This window comes from Protopterus annectens, chromosome 7.part0, assembly GCF_019279795.1.
Source record: "Protopterus annectens isolate FY-2018-M chromosome 7.part0, PAN1.0, whole genome shotgun sequence".
In the NCBI taxonomy this organism is placed as follows: Eukaryota; Metazoa; Chordata; order Ceratodontiformes; family Protopteridae; genus Protopterus; species Protopterus annectens.
The window spans coordinates 1,477,885,955-1,477,908,906 of record NC_056739.1 but is presented as its reverse complement, the minus strand read 5'-3'; the positions used below and the strand labels follow the sequence as shown (position 1 = coordinate 1,477,908,906).

Below are 22,952 nucleotides of genomic sequence, written 5' to 3'. Positions count from 1 at the left end.
CCTAAGTTTTTGGCTCCTCTGAGGTACTGCCTTAACAAAGGATGTGAAAAGATTGGTGGCTCTGTATTATAATGAGCCGACATGGCAGAGGCATGAATTTTAATTGATGAAAAAGATAGGCCTTCGTCCAGCATCTCAGTTAAGTTTTGCAAAATCTGAGGTATATTTGGTACAACTGTGTCTATTCCTTGTGCCTGGTTCCAGGCACAGAATCTCTTCCATTTTCCAGCGTAAGATTTTCTGGTACTAGGCCTTCTGGCCTCCAAAATGACATCCATCACAGCTTTAATGAGAGGTGCGTTTTGTATGACTACATTATCCGCCATGCTGCCAGATTTTAACGTCTTGAGTTGGCTGTGCAGGATCTGATTGTTTTATTGGGACAGTATATGAGGTATTTGAGGCAAGGTCCAAGCCGGGCATTGAGACAAGTTCCTTAGGACTTGATACCAATACTGGCGGGGCCAGTCTGGGGAAATCAGTATCATCTTTGGCTTCTCTTGCCTGACCTTTAGGAGTACCTTGGGGAGGAGAGACAGTGGAGGAAAGGCAATAACTGCTAAGCTTTTCCAGCTGAAAGATAGGTCGTCCACTTTCCATGCTTGTGTGTGATAAGTCCTTGTGCAGAATCTTTTTAGTTGGTAGTTGTGAGGAGAGGCAAATAGATCTATATCCGGGCATCCCCATTTCCTTGTAATCATGCTGAAGACTTGTGGATCCAATTTCCACTCGTGGGGATCCATGAGGTTTCTGCTTAGTTCGTCTGCCAGAGTATTTATCTTTCCTGGCAGGAATTGTGCCTGCAGATGTACTCTAAGTCAATGCTGTGTCCCACGAAGGCTAGTCTGCAAAGGGGGTAGGAATGAGTGCCTCCCTGCTTGTTTATGTACCACATGACCGTGGTGTTGTCTTGTCTATCAGTAGTTGTCCCGGATGAAGTAGGTCCTTGAAGGCTATCAGGGCAATCTGAACAGTTAGCATCTCTTTTTCATTGATATGTAGATGCATTTGGTTTGCGGACCATGTGCCTTGAATATGTCTTCCTGCCATGTGGGCCCCCCAGGCATAATCTGATGCATCCGTTGTTAATGTCTGCCTGGCTGGGGGGTAAAGTGAATGGCTGTCTCTTGCTCGGGTGACAAGTCTTCGCCCACCATCGAAACTCCTGTTGCAGGCAAGGAATGAGGGTAATTATTGTTTCCAGGCTGTGGCAATGTTGAGCCCAAACACTTTTTAGGTACCACTGAAGTTTCCTCATATGCAGTCTTGCATATGGAATTAGTAGAATGCAGGATGCCATGAAGCAGAAAGCCTGCAGAATTCTTCTTGCAGATAACTGGGCTTTTGTTATCAACAGTTTGAAATATGTAGTCAGTTGCCTTTGTTTGTCTGGCGTGAGATAAGCCATCTGGGCAGTTGTATTTAAGCTTGCACCCAGGAATATTATCTCTTGAGAGGGTACAAGTTTTGATTTCTTTTCGTTGACTGCGTACCCCAGGCCTGTTAGAAATCTCTTTACAAACGCCAGATGCTGTAGTAGAATGTCCTTGTTCTCTGCTTGAATGAGGCAGTCATCCAAGTAAGGCTATATCTGTATTCCTCTGTCTGCACAATGCAATTACTGGTGCCAGGCATGTTTTGAAGACCTTGGGTGCAGTAGCTAAGCCAAAGGGCAGTGCAGAGAATTGGTAGTACATTGAGCCAGCTTTGAATACGAGGTATCTTCTGCATGTTTGTCTGATTGGGACATGCAGGTATGCCTCTTTTAGGTCTAAAGTCACAAGCCAAGCCTTCTTGTCCAGCATGCGCAGAAGTTGCTGTAGAGTCAACATTTTGAATTTTGGTATATCCAGATATGTGTTTAGAATAGATAGGTCCAGTATTGGTCTCCAGGTCTTGTCCTTTCTTGGTACCAAGAACAGTCGAATAAAATCCTTGTCCCTGCTCTTGCTCTGGTACTTGTTGAATGGCCCTCATGTCCATGAGGGATGAGACTTGCTTTTGTGCCTCTGCCCATTGATGTTTTGGCAGGTCTGGCAATCCGTTTGTCCTTGGCAAGGTATGGAAGTGAAACTTGTAGCCTTGTGACACTGTCTAGGACCCATTTGTCCTGGGTTATGTGCCAATTTTGAGCAAAAAGTGCTAGTTTTCCCCCTAAAGGTGCTGCCAGAAGATAAGTGCTTGGTGCAGGCAGGGGGAAGTTATTGAGACTGTTTCCTGTATGGCTGTGATTTGTCTTTTACACTTTTGGAGGTAGAAGCACCCCATTGCTTAGATCTGTACGAACCTTGGGGCTGGGATCTGCACCTTTGTGGTCTGTCTGACACTGGAAAGGACCAACTCTTTGTAGGCCAGTGTCTGCTAAATCTTGGAGGCTGCACCTGTAAGAAATCCTTAACAGTTTGCATAGATTTAGCTTTGTCCTCCATTTTCTTTAAAACCTCCTCCGCTTTAACACCAAACAAGGTATCATGCTGTAATGGAGCATCTAATAATTTTGCTTTGACATGGTCAGGCAGATTTTGTTCCTTTAACCAAGCATGCCTCCTGATGACAAAACCCATAACAGCGGCCCTGCAGGAGGCCTCCAAAGAATCAAAACCACATTGGAAAGTATGCTTTCCAACTTGCTCAGCTGCATACAATAAATCCTGCATTTCTTTGTTTTCTGCACATTCAGAATTTATCAACATTTTCTGTTCAAGCAGTGATATAATATATTGCTGATATTTGAGCATATGAAACTGACAATTTAAAGCCCTTATAGCCAAGGTAGCAGGTGTGTAAATAGTCTTCCCCCATCTGTCCAATGCCCTAGAATCCCTGTCAGATGGGGTAGGGTTTTTTGCAGTGGATGTCTTGACCCATTTGGGACCCTGAAAGATAGTTTCTGGGTCAGCAGCAGGTTTTTTTGAAAAGGAATTTATGAGAGTCAGGCACCCTGTAGTACCTGTCCGGCTTAACAGGAGTTGGAGGTAAGGAGTCAGGGGTCAGACTGGACTCTGAAAAAACATCATCTACAATGTCTAAACACAGGTGGAATAGCTAAGGGCCTGTGTTGTGGAAGTAAAAGTAAGTCTCTGAGCCTTTTCTTAGATTCTCAATAATCTTGGCTCTCTCAGTGGTAATGTTCCCTCATGGTATGCAAGGTTTCCCCAAAAGAGTAATCCTCAGGAGGAGAGGCTGAAGGGATAGATTCTTCAGCATCAGAATCATCATAGGGAGGAAGAGAGTATTCCTGATTCGAAGAGGAATCAGATGAAATGGAAACCTGATCTGAAGATTCATATTCTGCCTCTTGCCTAGGCCTCTCATCAGGAGGGGGATGGGAACCCCTGATCAAAGTAATTAAGTCTTCGGCCATTTTAAGCATTTGTTTTTTGGGCATGGAGGCCTGACCATGAGGCTGCTGTACTTGTTTCTTTGTCTTTAAAGGTGCTTTAGTCTTTGCCTTTGTAGCTGGAGTCACTTTAATGTACAATTGAGAAGGTCTGAAAACACCCTCAGAAGCAGATGTCTGCTTAATGGCTCCGGCCCATCTGAGGGAATAGTGTCCGAAGGTCCAATACCTTGGGCTTCCAGCAGCCTAGGCGACTCCACGTGGGAGTCTGTAGCGGCCTGCGGGTCTAAAGTAGTGGGCGTCAGGGACTGCGAAAGCGTCTCATTGAGAACCGGCGAACCAGCGACTGGCTTAGAGGAAGCCTTGTTGTCGGTTTTAGACCTCGGATGCCTGTCTTTTTTTCATTGCGTTTCTTGTGAATTCCAATAGTCGGATGGCTATCCGACGGCATTGTGTAATTAAATCTTCTGCCAAAATAGTGAAATGCAAAATCGTACCGGTGCTTAATAGTGCGCTGGTTAAATCTAGCACAAAATCAACAACTAGCAACGTCGTGGTCAGGGCCTAGGCAAGGAATACAGTAAGAATGAAAGTCCTTATGAGGTATTTGCTTCCCACAAGAAATACAATTAACTTTTTCTGACATCGGTCTGGAGCAAGAAAAAAGTTTTCCCCAATGGGATACTTAGCTTTTAATGAAGACTTCGGATCTGAAATTCGAACACAAAAATCAGAGGAGTCGGCCAACCGGCACTTGTGAACTGCTTCTGCTACGGGCACCGCGCGGCAAGAAAGACTGAAGAAAATGGCATCGGCTGCATCTTTTATACCCCTGGCGCACTGACGTCAGTGAAGAGGCAACAGCAACAGACGCCGGACCTAGACTTTGGAATTCAGGCCGACATAGGGTAGCCTGCCAGCAGGATAACCCAAGTGTAATGACTGCAACAGTGAAACACAAAGAACATCTAACAGAGCAGGTACATTGTCATTGGAGAGATTAACTTCCACCTGGGACCTTACTTTCTGCAATCTGTGAAGAGGAAAGGAAGCTATGCAAAAGATTGTATTCAGGTAGGCTCCTATAAACTCCAACATTTAAGTTGGACTTAGCTGGGATTTAGTATGATTTACTTTGATACCTAGATGAGCACAAGTATGTAGAATACAATTTCTTGTCTGTTCTAGTAGATGCCTGGTGGGAGTGGTGACAAGCCAGTAGTCAAAATATGGAAACACAATCCATGCAGTCTTAAGTGAGCTGCTACTGGCTGCCATACACTTGGTGAACACCCAGGGGGCTGTGGTGAGATCAAACGGCAGAGCTCTGAACTGATAGCAACCAGCTCTCACCTGGAAGTGGAGAGCACTTGTTCATTTTTATGTGGTAATATGCATCCTGAAGGTCCACAGAGCACATCCAATCTTTTCCTAAAAGGGGGAGAATAGACTGAACTGTGACCATCTGTAATTTTGTCTGCTGAACAAACTTGTTCAAAAGGCTGAGATCCAAAATTGATCTCCAGTTCCCTGTCTTTTTTGGCACCAAAAAGAATCTTCAGTAGAATCTGGATCCTGACTTTTTTTTCTAGCAGCCTTTAAATTTCCAGAGCTGTCTAATCCCTCTGATTGGGTGGAACATCAGAGATTATTCTTTCTGTTCTTGGAGTGAGAATGAAGGGACTGTAGTATCCTCTGACAATGATCCTTAGCACCCAAGTATCTGTGGTTATTAGTCTCCAGGCTAGTGAGTGCCTGCACAGGTAAGCAATCAGGCCTCCCTTCAGTAGTGTTAATAGGTTTTCCCTGAGAAGGAATCTATGGAACCCTGATTTTGTGGGCCATTTCTGCCATGAGGTTGGAGTCTTCCATTGGCGCTCCCCCTCTGCCCCAAGGGGGAGCCCACTGCCATGTGTGTCCTGGAAAGGCCCTTGGGTTTTCTTGAACCATATTTCTCTGATCCTCTGGTTCCTGGAGTAAGAGCGTTGGGGAGCAGATAAACATACGCCCACTGCAGACAGGGTCATTCCATCCTTTTCACACCTGGCCAAGATATCTCTGACTTTGGGGCCAAAAAGGAACGAGCTGTCAAATGGAGCACTGATGAACAGATTTAAATTGCTTCACAAATTCACTCAAGTGCATCCAGGCATACCTCTTTATGGCTATGCCGGAACTCGCTGCCCTAGATGTCCCTTCTGCTCCAAGTGCAATGAGCCTCATGAACGATTTAGAAATAGATTCAAGGATGGCAAGCTGGAAGGCCACTTTATCCTGTATCGCCTCATTCACAATTCCTGCAAGGGTGTCAGAGAGCACCTTGATCAAATCCCTTTGGAGTCTGGTGAATTTCAATGACCGTAAGGCAAAGGTCCAAGAAGCATACATCCACTTCTATAACTTGTCCACTGCCATGGATTCTCGGTCAGAAGGATGAACAATGAACTCTCTTCTGCAAGTTCCTTCTTTGTGGCCCCTGCAACCACCATGGCATCTGCTGCTAAATCCTTGGCCAAATACTGATGGTCTTCTGGCACAGAAAGGATTCTGTCTGGCCTCCTGGGGATTGGCTCAACAGAATCAGGGGCCATCCATGTCCACTGTGCAATCAACTTAATGAGCTCGTCAGCAGGCGGGGTCATCAAAGAGGTAGATAGGGGAGCACAGAAAGCTTGCAGGTACACCCACTCCTCTGAGGAAGGGTCCTTGTGCTTCCAAATACCCCTCTGCTTTAATATATTCCAAGAATGCCTTCAAAGGAGACATCTTCTGAGGGTGACTGGGGCCTTCCCGGTCATCGAAGTCAGTGTCCTTGACAGATTCCTCTGGGGAATTTAGGTGTTTTCTCTTACACATCCTCTTCAGAAGAGTTAAGGCCCTGTGTGCAAGGGTATCCTGCTGCTTCGATGCTCGCTTTCCGGGTGTGGAGGTTGGAGAAAGCTCTGGATGAGAGTCAGTCCCAGGAAAATTCTCCAATTGAGAAGGAACTGGCTGAGAACCTGCAGAGCTAAGGCCCTTTCCGTGACCTAGTGACCTAGAAGGCAAGCCCACCCCCAAAGAGGGATGGGAGCCCAGAACTGGAAAGGACAACCTTAGAACTGTGGTCTCACCCTGCTACAAGACCGCCGCCATCAAGGTCAAAGCAGAGGAAGAGACCATGAATGATGAAGTGGAGCTATGACCCCAGATGTTCATCGGTTCCAAAGGAACTGAGGAACTCAGGGCAGGCACTGGAGTTAAAGGCATAAAAGCTGTCGGCACCGAAAAAGCCGGAGCCAGGGAAAGCGGAGTCTAGGTCTCTAACACATCAGTGGAGGTTAGAGAAAGAATGTCTGGTGGAGTCCTCTGAGATAAAGCCCCATCTCCAGAAGGGAGGGAAACCTTGGAAGAGACTGTTAAGATTCCCAGCCACAAAGAGCTGATCCACCAACCTCATGATGTCAACTTCTGTCAAACTCCTAAAGGAACGGATAGAGGATGTGGAGGAGGATTCTGGTCCTTCTAAAAAGAGGGCTTGGAAGTTGTTCCACAAAGGGATCTGTTGTGAGGGAATACTTAGTCCTGGGTACTGAAATAAATCCTTGTTCCAAAGTTACTGATGGCACTGTAGGAGGAACCGGTTCCAAAATTATGGACAGCAACATAGAAGGGACCAGCACCAATGGCGAGAAAGTCACATGAAAAGTTGGCTCCATGGAGTTTGGGACTGAATCCTGAGGTGCAGAACTGGACACCCTAGTCATGCTGAAGTTGGTACCATAGGTTTTTTGGCACTTAACTTCAGTTCCACAGAGTGTGTGGGGGAACCAAAGAGTTAGGTCTCTTGTGTGCCAGAGTCAAAGGGGACGCCGGGCACTGACAGACTCCTCTTCTTTCCATGTTCGATTTTAGAGAAAGAGGAAGAAGAAGGTGAAGACGCATCAGATTTGGATGTCCTAGGCTAGCTGGTCAAAGCCTCATCAAAATAGGTCTTAATCAGTCCTTTCAAAATAAGCTTGTTCTTCCTTTCTATGAGGGCCCAGTGACTAAAGGCTTGACAAATACCACAATCCTCTTGTAAATGCACCAGGCCAAAGCAGTAGACACAAGACGGATGCCTATCAGACCTGGGCATTTTTCTTCCACAATCATGACACTGTTTAAAATCAGTCGTCCCTTTACTTTTACCTGCCACATTGACTAGTAAAAAGTATCAACTCGCAGAAAAACACTTCCACACACACCGGAAAGAAGTCAGAAAGGGGAGGCGGGGAGTCTACCAACAATGGTAGACCAGAACTGCTGAGAAGTAGGGCATAAAGGGATAGAGCTACCAATGATGGCAGAACAGATACCACAAGGCAAGAAGGTAGACAGCACACTCACTCACAAAATACAGACAGAAATATCTGACTACAACTGTGTTTCTTAACAGAGAAAAACTAACAATGGGGTAGGGAAGAACACCAAAGTGAAAAAGTTAACTGGGTAGGTAAAAATATTTAAGTTTTGAATAAAATTAATGAAAATACACTTCACTCAAGAGAGAGTTTGGCTGACGCGTCTTATGTAGAAGAGTGGCAAACGAGATCTGAGGTATTCTAGAGAGGGGCATTCTGGGTAGAGACTTGGGTTGAGAGTTTTTGGTTCTCGCAAGCTGTTATAACGACCGAGCCGGTTTCGAGAGTTGGAACAGAGTCCCATACGTCAAAGATAAATGAAGACTGAAAACATCAGATCAAATGGTATCCTAACAAAATTTTCTATAGTGGCTGTGCCCCCTGCACTCAAGACAATGGTTGCTTCAATTTCTCAGAGATGATGCAACCTCACAGTTATTACACTGAGAAATTGCATATCTGTAAGACAGAAACCCTAGAGTTGTGGTGGTACAGAAAGTTACAATCCCTGCAAAAAATATATATATATATTAAAATGGGTGCTGTTTGATAATTGCCATTTTAGTCTATCTGCGGACTGGAAAGTGTGGGAAAAACCAGGATGTGGGAAGATTAAGCCCAGTACTTCGAAGGCCTGGAAACTCTTATGTGACTATAGTTTTCATAATTAATGGTGGTACTGCTACAACTTTATTACTGCTGTATTACTTTATTAATACTGTATAATCTGAATCTTCCAAAAGGTGACAGCAAACAGTTATAAAAAAGAAAATTATGGATTAGTGAAATTACTTACAGAGTTAATTACAGGTCCAGGGCAGGTCTCCTGTATTTGAGCCTTGCAGGACTCCTTATAGATGCAACTTGTTTGGTCTCCTGCACACCAGACACAAACATGTTTTGGATCAGCAGTCCGACATCTGCTACAGTCAGATCGTCCAACAGAGCAGTTATACAGAGTAACTAAGAACAGTAAGACAAAAAAAAAAGGGTAAAAATATTACCACAACTTCACCAGCAGATCACTTGCAATCAATCATCATCTACAGAGCAGAAGCACTATACAATAAAAAAGTTTACAACACAGTCCAACATAAAAAATGAATCTAGAAAATTAAATGCATCACTGACAAAATGGAGCTAAATCTACTAAAGAAATACATTCTAAACTTGCTTTGCTGCGAATTAACAGATATGTTCTTATAATATCAAATGATATACAAACAGGACCCTCCTTGACAAATCTTTTTTGTTGGGTATATGCTAACAAACAGAATTTGGCACCTTTTTTTGCAGATGCTAGTGTTCAGAGAATGGATGAAGAGACACATATATGCCTGTAACACAACAAACTGTGGTGTCACATGCTAATTACGTGTGTGCGCTCTTCCCTCATGCTCAAGTCACACTACCACCACAAGTGAACATCCTCCAGCAAATAAACAACAGTGATGATTAACAACAGTGATGATTTGGCACCCTCAGTACTAAGTGACACACACACATCCATTTGCTTAACTTACAGGAATGCCAACAGCTACAGCCACTTAAACTAGCTCCCACAGGGGAACTAGAGGAAGGTACTCTTGCTCTATAAAGGAAGAATCTTTCTGTAGTGTAAATGATATGGAAAGAACATATCTATTGCATCTAAAACAGAGGACCTTCCATGACAGGCCATAAAGTTGAGCTGATTCATAAACGCTAAAACAAACTAAACAGAAGGAAATGAACCACCACATAAAGGATAGCATGAAGACCAAGTACTGAAGATCACCAAGCAAACAGGCCTGACAAAGTACACAACAGGTAATATTATCTAGGAAGGGATTGTCATGGACATTAAGGAAGTGGTGACTAAACATTTGCCAAGGACAGACCAAAAGAAAACAAGGCAACTACTTTTTACAGGTGTATATGAAATGCAGACCAGGTGGGCCAGCGAGTTGTCCATTGGTGCCAACAGGCCAGTCCCTAAATCCCTCTAATGGGGACTGAAAGACCACCACTCACCTGGTGGCTGGATATGAAAGACCCATCCTAGATCACCATCTATCAAAGAAGCAGAGGTCAAGAGTGAAGAGCCCCTCATTCCTTCTGGTTCTCAACACCTATAAAGAACTGGAAGTGGGAGGAATGAGGAGAAAGGCCTCTACAGAGCAGAAGGGACCACCTGCCATAGGTTTCAGGGTATGAGGAACAGAATTCTCCCCACTTAACTCCTGCAACACAGGGTTTCAACCCTCTGTTCACAGGCACACCAGTCAAACCAAAAGTTCTAAACCCTAACAAGCGAAGTTCCTCACAAAAATAAGGGGACAGCTCTCACCAAACAAGTCTTTGAAACATACTGCCCTGAGATCTCATCTCGTCACTCAACCCAAGACCAAAGGCAGGTATGCCCTGACTCTCCCCAAGATGGAACTCGGCAAGAGACATCCAGAAATGCAACTTATATACTTAGCATAATCCTAGCTCTGGAAGTAGTATGTCCATCTTTGATAACAGGTAGGACTATATGCCACAGGCATTAGGACTGTTCAGCATTCAGATTTCTCAAGGCTATTCTTTCCGACCCCCAAAAGCTCCCATTGTGCTGTTTGATTCCAATTTCTAAGAGTCTTCTTGGTGCTTGAATGTTGGCCATCTTAAGGTACACACTGCAGGTAACCACTCCAGGAAGGAGAAAACAAGAAACAGGTAGATGCTAGCAACAACTGCTCCAGATTTTCAAGGAGGGAGGAGCTGGAGACTAGCTTGCTTACCCCAGGCACTGGCAGAGGGAAGGCTGGATGGGGAATGTTATCAGAGATGAATACACATTTTACATAGTTACTGTTATGGTTAAAGACATAACTTTCATAACTAGTGAAAAGCAGTCCCTCTTTGCTAACAGGTGGGACAGATTCACCAGTTGTACACCTTGATTAAGCTGGCTAAGAAAACATTCCTTTAACCACAGTAGCCTCAAAGGGGTGCTTTTCCATGGATGCAATGTCCAACCTCTGTTCTGCTTGTGAAGCCACTGAAATTTCACTAAATGGCCATTGAGTTAACACCTACTAAGGCATTTGTTCCTATACTCTCACCAAATTCTCTTCTCTTTTTCAAAACATAGTTTAACTGTCACTAGTAAATATAGTTAACTCTGTATATATGCAGCTAAGCTGTTAATATTTTACAGCTGTATTTCCTCTGCATTTGCAGAATTTATTGTACTTTTACATCTTTATTTACTATTGTCAGACATTTTTAAATACTTGTACTTAACATAGTTGAGTAGTTTTTTTAATATTTTCATTACTGTTATCTCTGTTAGATTACACCATTCTAGGTTTAAAAAAGCCCACAATAGCAGCTAGCTTAATACTTACCTATGAACCTATCAGGTATGTCAGAAATTTCTGAACAGGAAGGAAGTTAGGAGAGCAATCCTTACATCTGAAGTTGAATACTTTAGAGAAAGGATGCCTCCACAAATCTTTGGAGGTCCGTATTAAAAGACAGAACAAGCAAGAAGAAAGCCCCACAAAAGAAAAAAAACTCTCTAAAGAACTTGTGGCTAAACTGAAGCAGTCAAGGGAAGAAGGCTTGGTCAAAGTAAGGCGGCCTGAATGTGAAGAGACTAATTCACACTCCTATACCTACAGAAGGCAGTCATAATTAATCACGGTGAAAGGTTTCCAATAAAGGATAAAGATAAGGTAGCATCTCCAAGGGTGAGTGCAGACAATATCACTGAACTTTAAAAATGTCTGGTGAAGGCACCCTGTAATCAATATTTTTACAACGATCTATATAGAGATGTGGTCCCTAAACACTCAAACAAAAATTCATGCAAAATTCAGGTCAAAACTAGACAAGTTGTGTGAAGGGGACAATATCTGATGAAAACAAAGGCAGTAGCAGCCTACAGGGAGCAATGAGAAAGTACAGTTTTGTACCTACCATAAATGTAGAGGTCTGATAGATATGCAACTGCAGTCCTGACATATGGGTTGTCCTGCCTCAGGCAGCCCTTCGGTCGGCCAGATTCCAAAGTCTGGGTCCGGCGTCGGCCGATGTCGCCTCCTCCCCGACGTCAGAGCGGCTGGAGTATAAAGGCATCAGCCGACGCCATCTTCTTCAGTGTTTCTTGCCCCAGGTGCCCTCCAATGAAGGCTAAATTTGGTGAATGGATAAACAGATAAAACCAGACATGCACAACAGTAATAAACAGATACACCATAACATATATCCCCAGCTGATAGGTAAGGGGAGAAAGGACCCAAAAGGGGAAAAAAAAACAGAGGGGTAGGAGGGAGGGAAAACCTGACTGCAGTTGCATATCTATCGGACATCTACATTTATGGTAGGTACAAAACTGTACTATGTCCTTCAAGAATGCAACTGCAGTCCTGACATATGGGTTGAATACCATAGCCAAGCTGGGGGTGGTAGGACTAAGCAAGAGATGGTGTAGCTAGAAGGCCCTGCAGGACAGCCGAAGCAAAGCCTGCTCGGGATCTGGAGTATAATGGCAGGTTGTAGTGTTTGGTAAATGTATGCACGGAGCTCCATGTAGCAGCCTCTAGAATATGTTTTGTAGCCATTCCTCTTAGAAAGGCTGTGGATGTGGCCATAGCTCTGGTGGAGTGTGGTCTAATATTAGCTGGCACACTTTTTCCATGAAAAGAATAACAGAATCTGATGCAGTGTCCAATCCATTTAGAGATAGTTTGGTGACTGCTTTCCCTTGCACTCCAGCAGCATAGGCTACAAACAGTTGGTCAGACTTCCTGGTGGACTTTGTTCTGTCCAAGTAGTAGCGTAGTTGTCTGTGAATGTCTAAAGTATGCAGCAACCTTTCCCCTTTATTTTGAGGATTAGGAAAGAAAGTAGGCAGGTGAATTGCTTGGTTTACAGACAGTCTGGATATCACCTTAGGCATGAATGAAGGAATGGTCCTAAGGGAAACTCTGTCCTGATGAAAGATGAGAAAGGGAGGAACTGCCATGAGGGCCTGTATCTCCGAGACTCTTCTTGCTGAGGTGACTGCCAACAGGAAAACCATTTTCCAAGAGAGAAATTGCATTTCTGAAGATGCTGCTGGTTCAAAAAGGAGGAAGAGTTCATTTTTCCAAGACGTAATTGAGGTCCCATGCATGAATTGGTAGCTTCCTTGGAGGTTTGATATTCTTTATGCCTCTTAGAAGCTGTCTTAGCAAAGGATGCGAAAACACAGGTGGATCACAGTTGTAATGTGCTGAGATAGCTGAAGCGTGGATTTTGATGGAAGAGTATGAGAGGCCACTGTGAAACATTTCTACCAAGTATTCTAATATCTGAGGTATGTTCACCAATGATGCATCCTGGCCCTTGTTGACATTCCAGATGGTGAATCTCTTCCATTTGGCCAAATAGGTTTTTCTGGTGGAAGGTCTGCGTGCCTACAACAAAATTTCCTGAACTTTTTCGGAGAGGAGTCATGGGTCTGAGTCATGGAACTCTCCAAGCTGTCAGCTTTAAGGTTTGTAGGTTCTGATGAACAGTCTTGTAACTGTGATGAGTCAGGAGCAGAGGCCATTGAGGCAAGGGCCACGGTTTGGTGTGAGTTATGCTCAGTAGTAGTGGATACCAGTGTTGCCTTGGCCAGTCTGGAGCTATCAAGATTCCTCTTGGCTGTTCTGCCTTGATCTTCAGTAACACCTTGGTGAGCAAAGGTAGAGGAAGGAATGCATAAATTGTTAGAGCATTCCAGCTGAAGGAAAGAGCATCCATTCTCCAAGCTAGAGGATGGTGTATCCTTGTGCAGAACCTTTCCAGGTGATGACTGAGATGAGATGCAAAGAGGTCTATGTCTGGTCTTCCCCATGCAGATGCTATTTGTGAGAAAATGCGTGGGTGTAGCATCCATTCATGTGGATCCAAGAAATTTCTGCTCAACCTGTCTGCCAGGACATTGTCCTTGCCCGGAACAAACTGGGATTGCAAGTAGATGTTCAGTTTCAGGGACTTTTCCCAAAGAATCATTGTTAGACTGCAGAGGGGGTAGGAATGAGTGCCCCCTTGTTTGTTTATGTACCACATGACAGTGGTGTTGTCTGTCCTTATTAGCAGATGACCTTGCTGAAGAGATTTTCCAAAGGCTTCTATTGCATGTATCACTGCCAACATCTCTTTTTGATTTATGTGCTGATGCATCTCCATGGGAGTCCATTGCCCTTGAATGCATCTGCCGTCCATGTGCGCCCCCCATCCAAGGTCTGAGGCGTCTGTTGTAATAGTTTGACTTGTTGGAGGTTTGTTGAAAAGCATGCCTTCGTTTAAGTGACTTGCTTGAGCCCACCACAAAAATTCCCTTTGCAGGCATGATAGGAGTGGTATTATGTCTTCTAGGTCGTGGCTGTGTTGCGACCACAAGCTTTTTAGATACCATTGCAGCTTTCTCATGTGTAGTCTTGCCAGAGGGATTAGAAGAATGCAAGATGCCATGAACCCCAGGGCCTGCAGGGTCTTCCTTGCGGTCAGGTGGGTTAATTTTGCTAGACCTTTGAAGTAAGCTGTTAAATGCTCTTGTTTCTCCTCTGTGAGGAAAGCCATTTGTAGCTGTGTGTCCAGTTTTGCTCCTAGAAATATAATCTCTTGGGATGGCAGTAATCTTGATTTTTGAATGTTGACTGTGTATCCCAAAGCCTGCAGCAATTGAATGACGTAATCCAAGTGTTTTATCAAGGTCCATTTGCTGTCTGCTTGTATTAGGCAGTCGTCCAGGTAAGGGTATATTTGAATCCCCTGGAGTCTGCAATGTGCCACTACTGATGCCAGGCATTTCGTGAATACTCTGGGCGCAGTAGATAAGCCAAACGGCAATGTTGAGAATTGATAGTGCTCTGTTCCTGCAAGAAATCTGAGGTATCTTCTGCAACTGTGTCTGATAGGGACATGCAGGTATGCCTCCTTGAGGTCCAGAGTAACCAGCCAAGACCCCTTGCCCAGCATGGGAAGAAGTTGCTGTAATGTCAGCATCTTGAATTTTGGCACCATGAGAAAAGTATTTAGAACGGACAAGTCCAATATAGGCCTCCATTGTTTTTCTTTTCTTGGAACAAGGAATAGTCTTGAATAAAATCCCTGGCCTTGTTCCTGAGGAGGAACCTTCTCTATTGCTTTTATTTGTAACAGCTTTGAGACTTCTGTGAGTGCCTCTGCCCTTTGATTTTGTGGCAGGTTTGGCATGCCTTGTCCTGTTGGTAAGGTATGGAAGTGGAACCTGTAACCTCTGTCTATTATGTCCAGAATCCAATTGTCCTTTGTTATAATGTGCCAGTTTTTTGAGAATAGAGATAATTTTCCGCCTAGAGGTGCTTCTCTTTGAGCCTTGGTAGGCGGAGTGAAAGGTAAGTCATTGTGATTGTCCCTGTGGTGCAGGTGGACTACCTGTGCCATTTCTCTGATTTTGTGGTTGCCATTAGCGTCCCCTGTAGGAGCCTCTGTATTGCCTCTACCTCGTGCACGCCTGTTCTTTCCCCTTTGAAACTTGTCAGAGTCTGGAAAGGACCAATTCTTTGAAGGCCAATTCCTGCTGAACCTTGGGGGCTGAACCTGGAGGAAATCCTTTACTGTCTGAACTGATTTTGCCTTCTCTTCAATAGATTTCAACACATCCTGAGCATTAGCACCAAAAAGCTTCTGTTTATCCACAGGTGCGTCCAGGAGCTTTACTTTAACATGATCTGGCAGTGGCTGTTCTTTCAACCAAGCATGTCTACGGATAACAGCCCCTGTCATAACTGCCCTACATGAAGCCTCCAATACATCATAACCACACTGTAGAAAATGATTACTAACCTGCTGGGTATTATGAACCAAATCCTGCAATGCCTTTCTATCTATAGGCTCAGGAGAGGATATCTTTTTCTGCAAATCATCCAGTAAATAATCCTGGTACTGAAACATACGAAAAAGGCAGTTAAGAGACCTCATGGCAAGGGTGGAAGAGGTACAGACTTTTTTACCCCATCTCTCCAGGGACCTTGCTTCTCTGTCAGCTGGCAGTGGATTCTTGGCTGAGGAGGTAGCCACTCCTTTGGGGCCCTGTGAAATAGTTTCTAGATCCACAGAGTGGGCCTTAAAGAGATGCTTGTGAGTGTCAGGGACCCTGTAATATCGGTTTGGCTTGACAGGAGCAGGAGGGAGAGAATCAGGGGAAGCACTGGAGTCGGAGAAAACATCATCCAGGACATCCAAAACTGGAGGGATAGAGCTAAAGGTCTGTGCTGGGGTAACTTAAGGAAGGTACGTAGCCTTTTCCTAGAATCAGAAAATTCCTGACCCTGCCACTTAAAATGTTCCCTCATGGAGTGGAGGACTTCACCGAAAGAAAAATCCTCTGGAGGAGAGGCAGAGGGAATAGATTCCTCAGCATCAGAGTCCTCATAGGCCTGGAAGGATTCTTCTTGGGTTTCTGAATGCTCTGAATCCCCAGAGGCTTCATCTGAAGAGAGGTTGTCTGCCTGCTCAGTTCTAGACCTTTTTTTCTGCAGGCGGCTGAGAACCTCTGTCTGGGTGAGGCTGAGACCCCCTGATAAGAGAGATAAGATCTGCAGCCAGAGACATGATTTGTTTGTCAGAAGAAGGGGCCTGAGAAGTAGGCTTAGGATGGGCCTTGGCCTGGTTGGCGGCCTTAGCACGTGCAAAGGCCTTGATTGACATGGATACAGGAGGCCTAGCTGCCGCACGTGCAGGGGTAACTTTGTCCACGGGAATGGTGTCGGGTAGATCCAGAACTTCGGTTTCCGGAGGAAAATTAACAACCGGCACCGGTGTAGTCTCCAAGACCGAGGGATGAGTTAACGCGGTGTCGGCCTGGAGCGGTTGAATTACCACTTCCAAAGGGACCGAAGCACTCGCGGAGGGCTTAAGTGTTATATCGGTGGAAGACGCGGGCCGAGGATGTCGGTCCCGGTCCTTCGTTTTTTGGTAGTTTGTGCTGTCGGTTGTTCCGACGGCATGTTGTAAGCGTAGGATTCGCCAAAAAAGTCTTCGGCAAACCCTGGCGCCTGAGAGTGCGCTTAAAGCAAGCACAGGCAGCACAGGCCGAGACGTCGTGGTCTGGGCCCAGGCAAGGGAGGCAGTAAGAATGAAAGTCCTTATGAGGTATTTGTTTACCACAAGACAAACAATTATTAACTTTCTCAAATTGTTCTGACATCGGCTGAGGCAAGAAAAAATGTTCCCCAACGGGGTACTTAGCTTTTAGATGACTTCGGTAACTGAAAACACAGGATCTGACCGACCGGCACTTGCGAACTGCTTCTGCTTCGGGCACCGCGCAGCAAGAAAGACTGAAGAAGATGACGTCGGCTGATGCCTTTATATTCCAGCCGCTCTGACGTCGGGGAGGAGGCGACATCGGCCGACGCCAGACCAAGACTTTGGAATCTGGCCGACCGAAGGGCTGCCTGAGGCAGGACAACCCATATGTCAGGACTGCAGTTGCATTCTTGAAGGACATCCACTGTGATGTAATGACCAACAAGAACATTGTACTCCTGAGCAGCTCTACACTGAATAAGCTGAAATAGAGGATAGAGTAATGCAATACTGTCTAAAAAGTTGAATGTCAATCACAAAAGGTACAGTAGTACTATAGCCAGTTCAGGCATGCAGGGAAAGATTCAGAAAACAGGTTAGACACGCAGTCTAAAAACTGATAAAATAGCCAGATAATCACAGCTCAATGCCATATTACTGGATCTAGCCTAGTAATGTGAGCAGTCAGAGACAGACTGGGATTCAAATGTGTGCCTTCTCTCTTTTTTTTTATTTTTATTTATACTCTGGAGCTGGATGGTAAGGACTGCTAGATAAAGGACACAAGGAATCCACAGGGTGTTATAACAAGGAGGATGATCATACAGTGTAACCTCTCTACATTATACCACTAAAATTCTAACTTCTCCACTAAGCCTGGCTAAAGGTAATACAAGTTATGCCTGTGATAACTAGGATATTAATAATCTAAAGATGTAGAAATGCATACTCGTGTTTCCCCAGGTAAAGGCATACGAGGTGCCCTGTGCAAAGGCTTTCTCAGCACCCAACGATAATGTACCAGGGTAAAGTTCAAACATACATATTTGATACTTTTAAGACATAATGAAAGTAGGCTCACAGCAAATAAGGAAAAAAATAAAATCCTGAAACTGATGGTGAGATGTAAAATTCAAGGGTTGGTAGAATGATAATAAAGTAGGAAGAGACAGCACTGACTGACCTTCACCAGCCAAGAAGGGCAGCAAATCTGTACAAAGCAATCCTTACTAAAATACAGGAACTTCAAAAGGCAAAGGAAATGGGGATTATGCTTAAAAATGCAGCACATGAAGATACAATACCTTGTGAAAAATAAACTGTTCAGGGATTTACTAATCTAAAAAATAAAAATAAAAATGGGAATCTAAAAAAAAAAAGGGGTATGAGAACAGTGAAGAGCTGTGCAAGGGGACAGATGTATAATGCTTTAGTGCCAAAGGAAAAGTGCGTACTGTTCACTTAGACCGTAGTAATTTTGATGACCATACCATAGTAGGGGAGTTTAAGGGTAGTAAGGCAGAAAATCCACGAGTCTGACCAACTCTAATTTGTACTTGATAGACCTAATACTAATTTATTTTAAATGGTAAAAGGGGGGATTGGTAGCTGTTGTGAAAATATAAAATGACTTCTCCTACTCCATTCTGCATTAAGTAAAATTTTGCTTTTACTTGTTGTGTGTTACTGTTGTTTTTCGGCTTTATACAATATACATGAAGAGATATTCTAGTACAGATATTCAGCTATAACTGCTTTGTGTTATCACAAGATCATTGAAATCTTGTAAGAGTCTAAGCTAATGTATAGGTAAGATTGGAATGTGGAAGTTGAGTAGGTCACATTTCCAGACTATAAGAGCCTAATACTTTAATGTACAGCTAGCAGTATTTTTTTTATTCTTCCTGCATGATTAGAAATGTCAAAGGTTAATGTTTTAACAAATTAAATGCAAAATAAATTATGTGTACTTTTCCAACAAAATTCTACAAAAAAAAAGCTTTACTGGAGTCCACTCACCAGTCTGACTTACAGCGCACTGGCCTCCTAACAGCAGGAAAGATGCACTTAGCCAAGTATGCCAGTAAAATCAATTTTGTTGGGAGTCCAGTTTCTACTACATAGCTTTGGATTTATGTTGTCCGACAATATAAAGTACAAAGCATTAAAAGAGAAAGACTTCAAGGTATTTCTTTTTAATACAATTTAAGGTATTTCTTTTTAATACAATTTAAGGTAAGTTATGAGTATTATCAGTTCCATCAGTGGTGAGTCAGCTAGTTTGAAAGGTGTATGTGATTGCACCACTATTCAAAGAAACCTACTGTTCCTCTTGTGGACAAGACCAGAAAAATCTCAGAGCCGAGTATACAGATCCAAAAAAGTCCTCCAACAAAGCTACTCTCCAAGGTGAAAAACTGGTGAATGGAGGAAACAGAAACATGCAGATGATTATCCTTAGATTCTTCACTGAACTGGCCATTTAAAATTGAAGTGTACAAATCTCTTATAAATTTCCAATATTTTTTTTTTTTTAAGTCAAGCCACTAAGTGTAAATACCCTTTGCAATGGTCAATGCAGTTATACCCTAAATATACATTTAAAAAAGTTATAGATTGTTTGAAAAAAGAAGTTATGTACTCATCATAACGTTCCATCTGAGTAGGTACTTCATTTGTCTGCAACCTGTGGGTATTTTATCCAACTTCGGATCAGAGCCGGCAGCTTACCAAGCTCCAAGATCTGAGCTCCTAGCTCCTCCCCCTACCCATAATCTCCTGCTACCAACCACATTACCTCAGATCATTTTTTTGCCTTGCCAACCTGTAAACATGAACAATCAACTGCAAAGGTGATCAGAAAATCCCGAAAGGTTCAGGGGATGGCAGGGGGGGGGGGGGTCGGTTGCAGACAAATGAAGCACCTACTCAGATGGAACGTTATGGTGAGTACATAACTTCTTTATCTGAAGTAGTTACTTCATTTGCTCTGCAACCTGTGGGACAGAGTCCCCCAGCTACTTATAAGAACCTGGGTGGTCCTTATGGAAGGATATTCTGAAGCACCGCGGAGCCAAAAGCAGCCCTACTTCTCGAAATTACATCTAATTTATAATGAGAAATGAACGTATGAGAAGAGGACCAAGTAGCCGCTGAACATATGTCGTCCACTGGAACCCTAGACCAGAAGGCTGTTGAAGTGGCTATAGATCTTGTAGAATGAGCACGGATATTAACCGGGGCTGGTTTGCCAGACGATATATACCCCTGAATAATACACCGACGAATCCAATTTGCCACAGTAACTTTGGAAATGGCTTTACCCATGGCTGATTTTGCATACGAGACAAATAACTGGTCCGACTGGCGAAACTCTCTAGTCCTATGCAAGTAGAAACGCAGCTGTCTGTGTACATCCAATTTGTGTAATGTGTATTCTCCCTTGTTCTGAAACGTGGGAAAAAATACCAGTAAATTTATTGATTGATTTATATTTGCTTCTGAAGCAACCTTAGGCAAGAAAGACAGATTAGTCCTGAGGGACACTATCTTTGTGAAAGATAAGGTAAGGAGGCTTCATACACAAGGCTTGTAATTCTGAAACCCTTTTGGCCGAAATAATGGCCACTAAAAAGGCTGTTTTCCATGACAAGAACTTCAACGGGATTGAGGCCGCAGGTTCGAAAGGTGGACTTGTTAAGGCTTGCAAGACTAGAGTGAGGTCCCATGGGGGAACCACAGACTTTATTGGTGGATTTAGAAGGAAGATGCCTCGTAAGAAGGTTTTGCACAACTTTGTAGATGCTAAGGAACCTATGCCATCACCCACATGAAAATGGGAGATGGCCGCCAATTGTACCTTAACCGTAGAAGCGATTGCTCCCTGATGAAAGATTAATGAGAGGAAGTCTAGGATGGTCGGGATAGGGACAGTAAATGGGTCCAAGCCCTTATCTTCTGCCCAAATGGAAAAAACGTTTCCACTTACTGTTGTAAAGTTTTCTGGTAGATGGCTTATGAGCCGCAACCAGAATGGCCTTACCGGGAGATGAGATACCGAGAGTCCTAGCCATTAATGGAACTGGATCAGCCAAGCTGCAAGCTTGAGGCTGACCAGGTTGGGCGCTGGGCAATCCGCGGGATGAGAAATCAGTTCTGGACTGGGATCCAGAATCCACAAAGGAGTCACACTGAGACCGCAGAAAGGGGAACCAGATCTGCAGAGGCCAGAATGGGGCTATGAGGATAACTCTGCTCCCTAACAGACAGGCTTTCTAAATGAACTTCATTATGAGAGGAAGGGGAGGATAAGCATAAAGGAGCCCGGGAGGCCAAGCATGGACCAGAGCATCTCTGGGGGTTTCCCCTCTGGGGGGAATTATTGCGAAGTACTTGCTGCATTTTGTGTTTAACGGAGAAGCAAAAAGATCGCAGAGAGGCTGACCCCATTTGTGGAAGATCTGTTTCGCAACAGATGGATTCAGAGACCACTCGTATGGAGTGAGGAGCACCCGACTTAGCTTGTCCACTAATATGTTGGATCGTCCCGGGATGTGCGTTGCTACCAGAAAGCGGTTGGTGGAGATCGCCCATTCCCAAACTCTCATGGCTTCTCGACACAGGGGGTAAGATCTGGTTCCTCCCTGTTTGTTTATGTACCAGACTACAGACATGTTGTCTGTCTGGATCACAATAGTCCCTAGGGGAAGAAGGTTGTGGAGGGCTTGCAACGTCAAAAGCACCGCCCTCATCTCTAGGACATTAATACGCAATGTGGTCTCTAGGGGAGTCCACGTGCCTTGAACGGATCTGCCTAAACAATGCTCCCCCCACCCGAGGTGAGAAGCGTCCGTGGTCAACGTGGCTTCGACCGGGGGGATCACAAAGGGCCTCCCTTCTCCGAGTTCCCATGCATGCAACCACCAAAGAAGGGAGTCCCTGCAAACTCTGCTCAGTGGTATGGGCGTGTTCAACGGGTGGAGCAAGAGGGACCATTGGACTTGAAGGGTCCATTGCAATATCCGCATTCGCAGGCGGGCATGGAGGGAAAGACCGATCGCGGCTGCCATAGACCCTAGTGCCCACAGGACTAACTCCGCTGGAGGAGAAGGATTCCGTAGAAGGGCTAACACCTGATAAGACAAGCTGTTCAGTCTGATTGATGTTAGGGTAGCTCGAGAGATTCGGGTATCCAACCTGGCCCCTATGAATTCCAGGGCTTGAGTGGGGCACAGGCAGGACTTCTGCAGGTTTACTGAAATGCCTAGGTTGTGGGCTAGAGTCAGTGCGTAATCTCTCGCTGAGAGCTGACGCCTGTTGGTCGTGGTAAGGAGCCAGTTGTCTAGGTACGGGAAGACCTGAATGCCCTGAAGTCTCAGGTGGGCAGCAACCACCGCCATGACTTTGGTGAACACTCTGGGGGCTGAAGTGAGGCCGAATGGAAGAACCCTGAATTGATAATGACTGGCTCCGAGCCGGAAGCGGAGAAACCTCCTGGATCGTCTGTCCATTAAAATGTGGTAGTACGCATCCTTGAGGTCTATGGAGCACATCCAGTCATTCTCCCGCAAAAGGGGGAGGATAGATTGAAGAGTGACCATCCGGAACTTTTCCTTGGGTATAAACAGGTTCAGAGCGGAAAGGTCTAAGATGGGTCTGAGGTCCCCCGTTTTCTTTGGCACCAAAAAGAACCTTGAGTAATAACCCAATCCGGACTGATCTGGGGGGACGGGCTGAATGGCTCTTTCTTAGCAGCTTAAAAATTTCTAAAGCTGCCTCCTCCCTCTGATCGGGTGGTACACAGGGGAGGTGTCTGGTTTTGGGGGAAAGATTTAGGAAAGGAATGAAGTAACCTCTGGAAATACAGAGCACCCATCGATCCGTTGTAAGGGACTCCCAGTTTGACAGGTGCTCCGTCAACCGCCCCCCGACTGCCTCCAGAGGGGGGCAGTCGGGCAAGCCCTCAGGGCTGTTGCACGGGTCTGTCTGAGAAAGGTTCTCTAGACCCGAAATTACGCGGCCTCCCTCTGCCTCTGGGCCGGCGACCACCTTGTCCTCCTCTGCCTCTAGAGGACGAGTGGTCCGCAGCTGGATGGGATTGTTGAGACTTGCGGAACCACAGCATCATTTCTCCCCTCTGATTCCTGGAGAAGGATCTT

At 44.7% G+C, this 22,952-nt stretch overlaps 1 protein-coding gene across 1 annotated transcript in view; it reads right to left on the bottom strand.

Annotated features, from left to right (window-relative positions):
* PLXNB1 (plexin B1) overlaps positions 1–22,952 on the bottom strand; it is a 3,809,096-nt gene that overhangs the window by 1,344,603 nt on the left and 2,441,541 nt on the right. Inside the window, exon 16 of the mRNA XM_044078026.1 lies at positions 8,516–8,682. Within this exon, the coding sequence (XP_043933961.1) occupies positions 8,516–8,682 (167 nt within the window). The remainder of the gene's footprint in view (positions 1–8,515; positions 8,683–22,952) is intronic.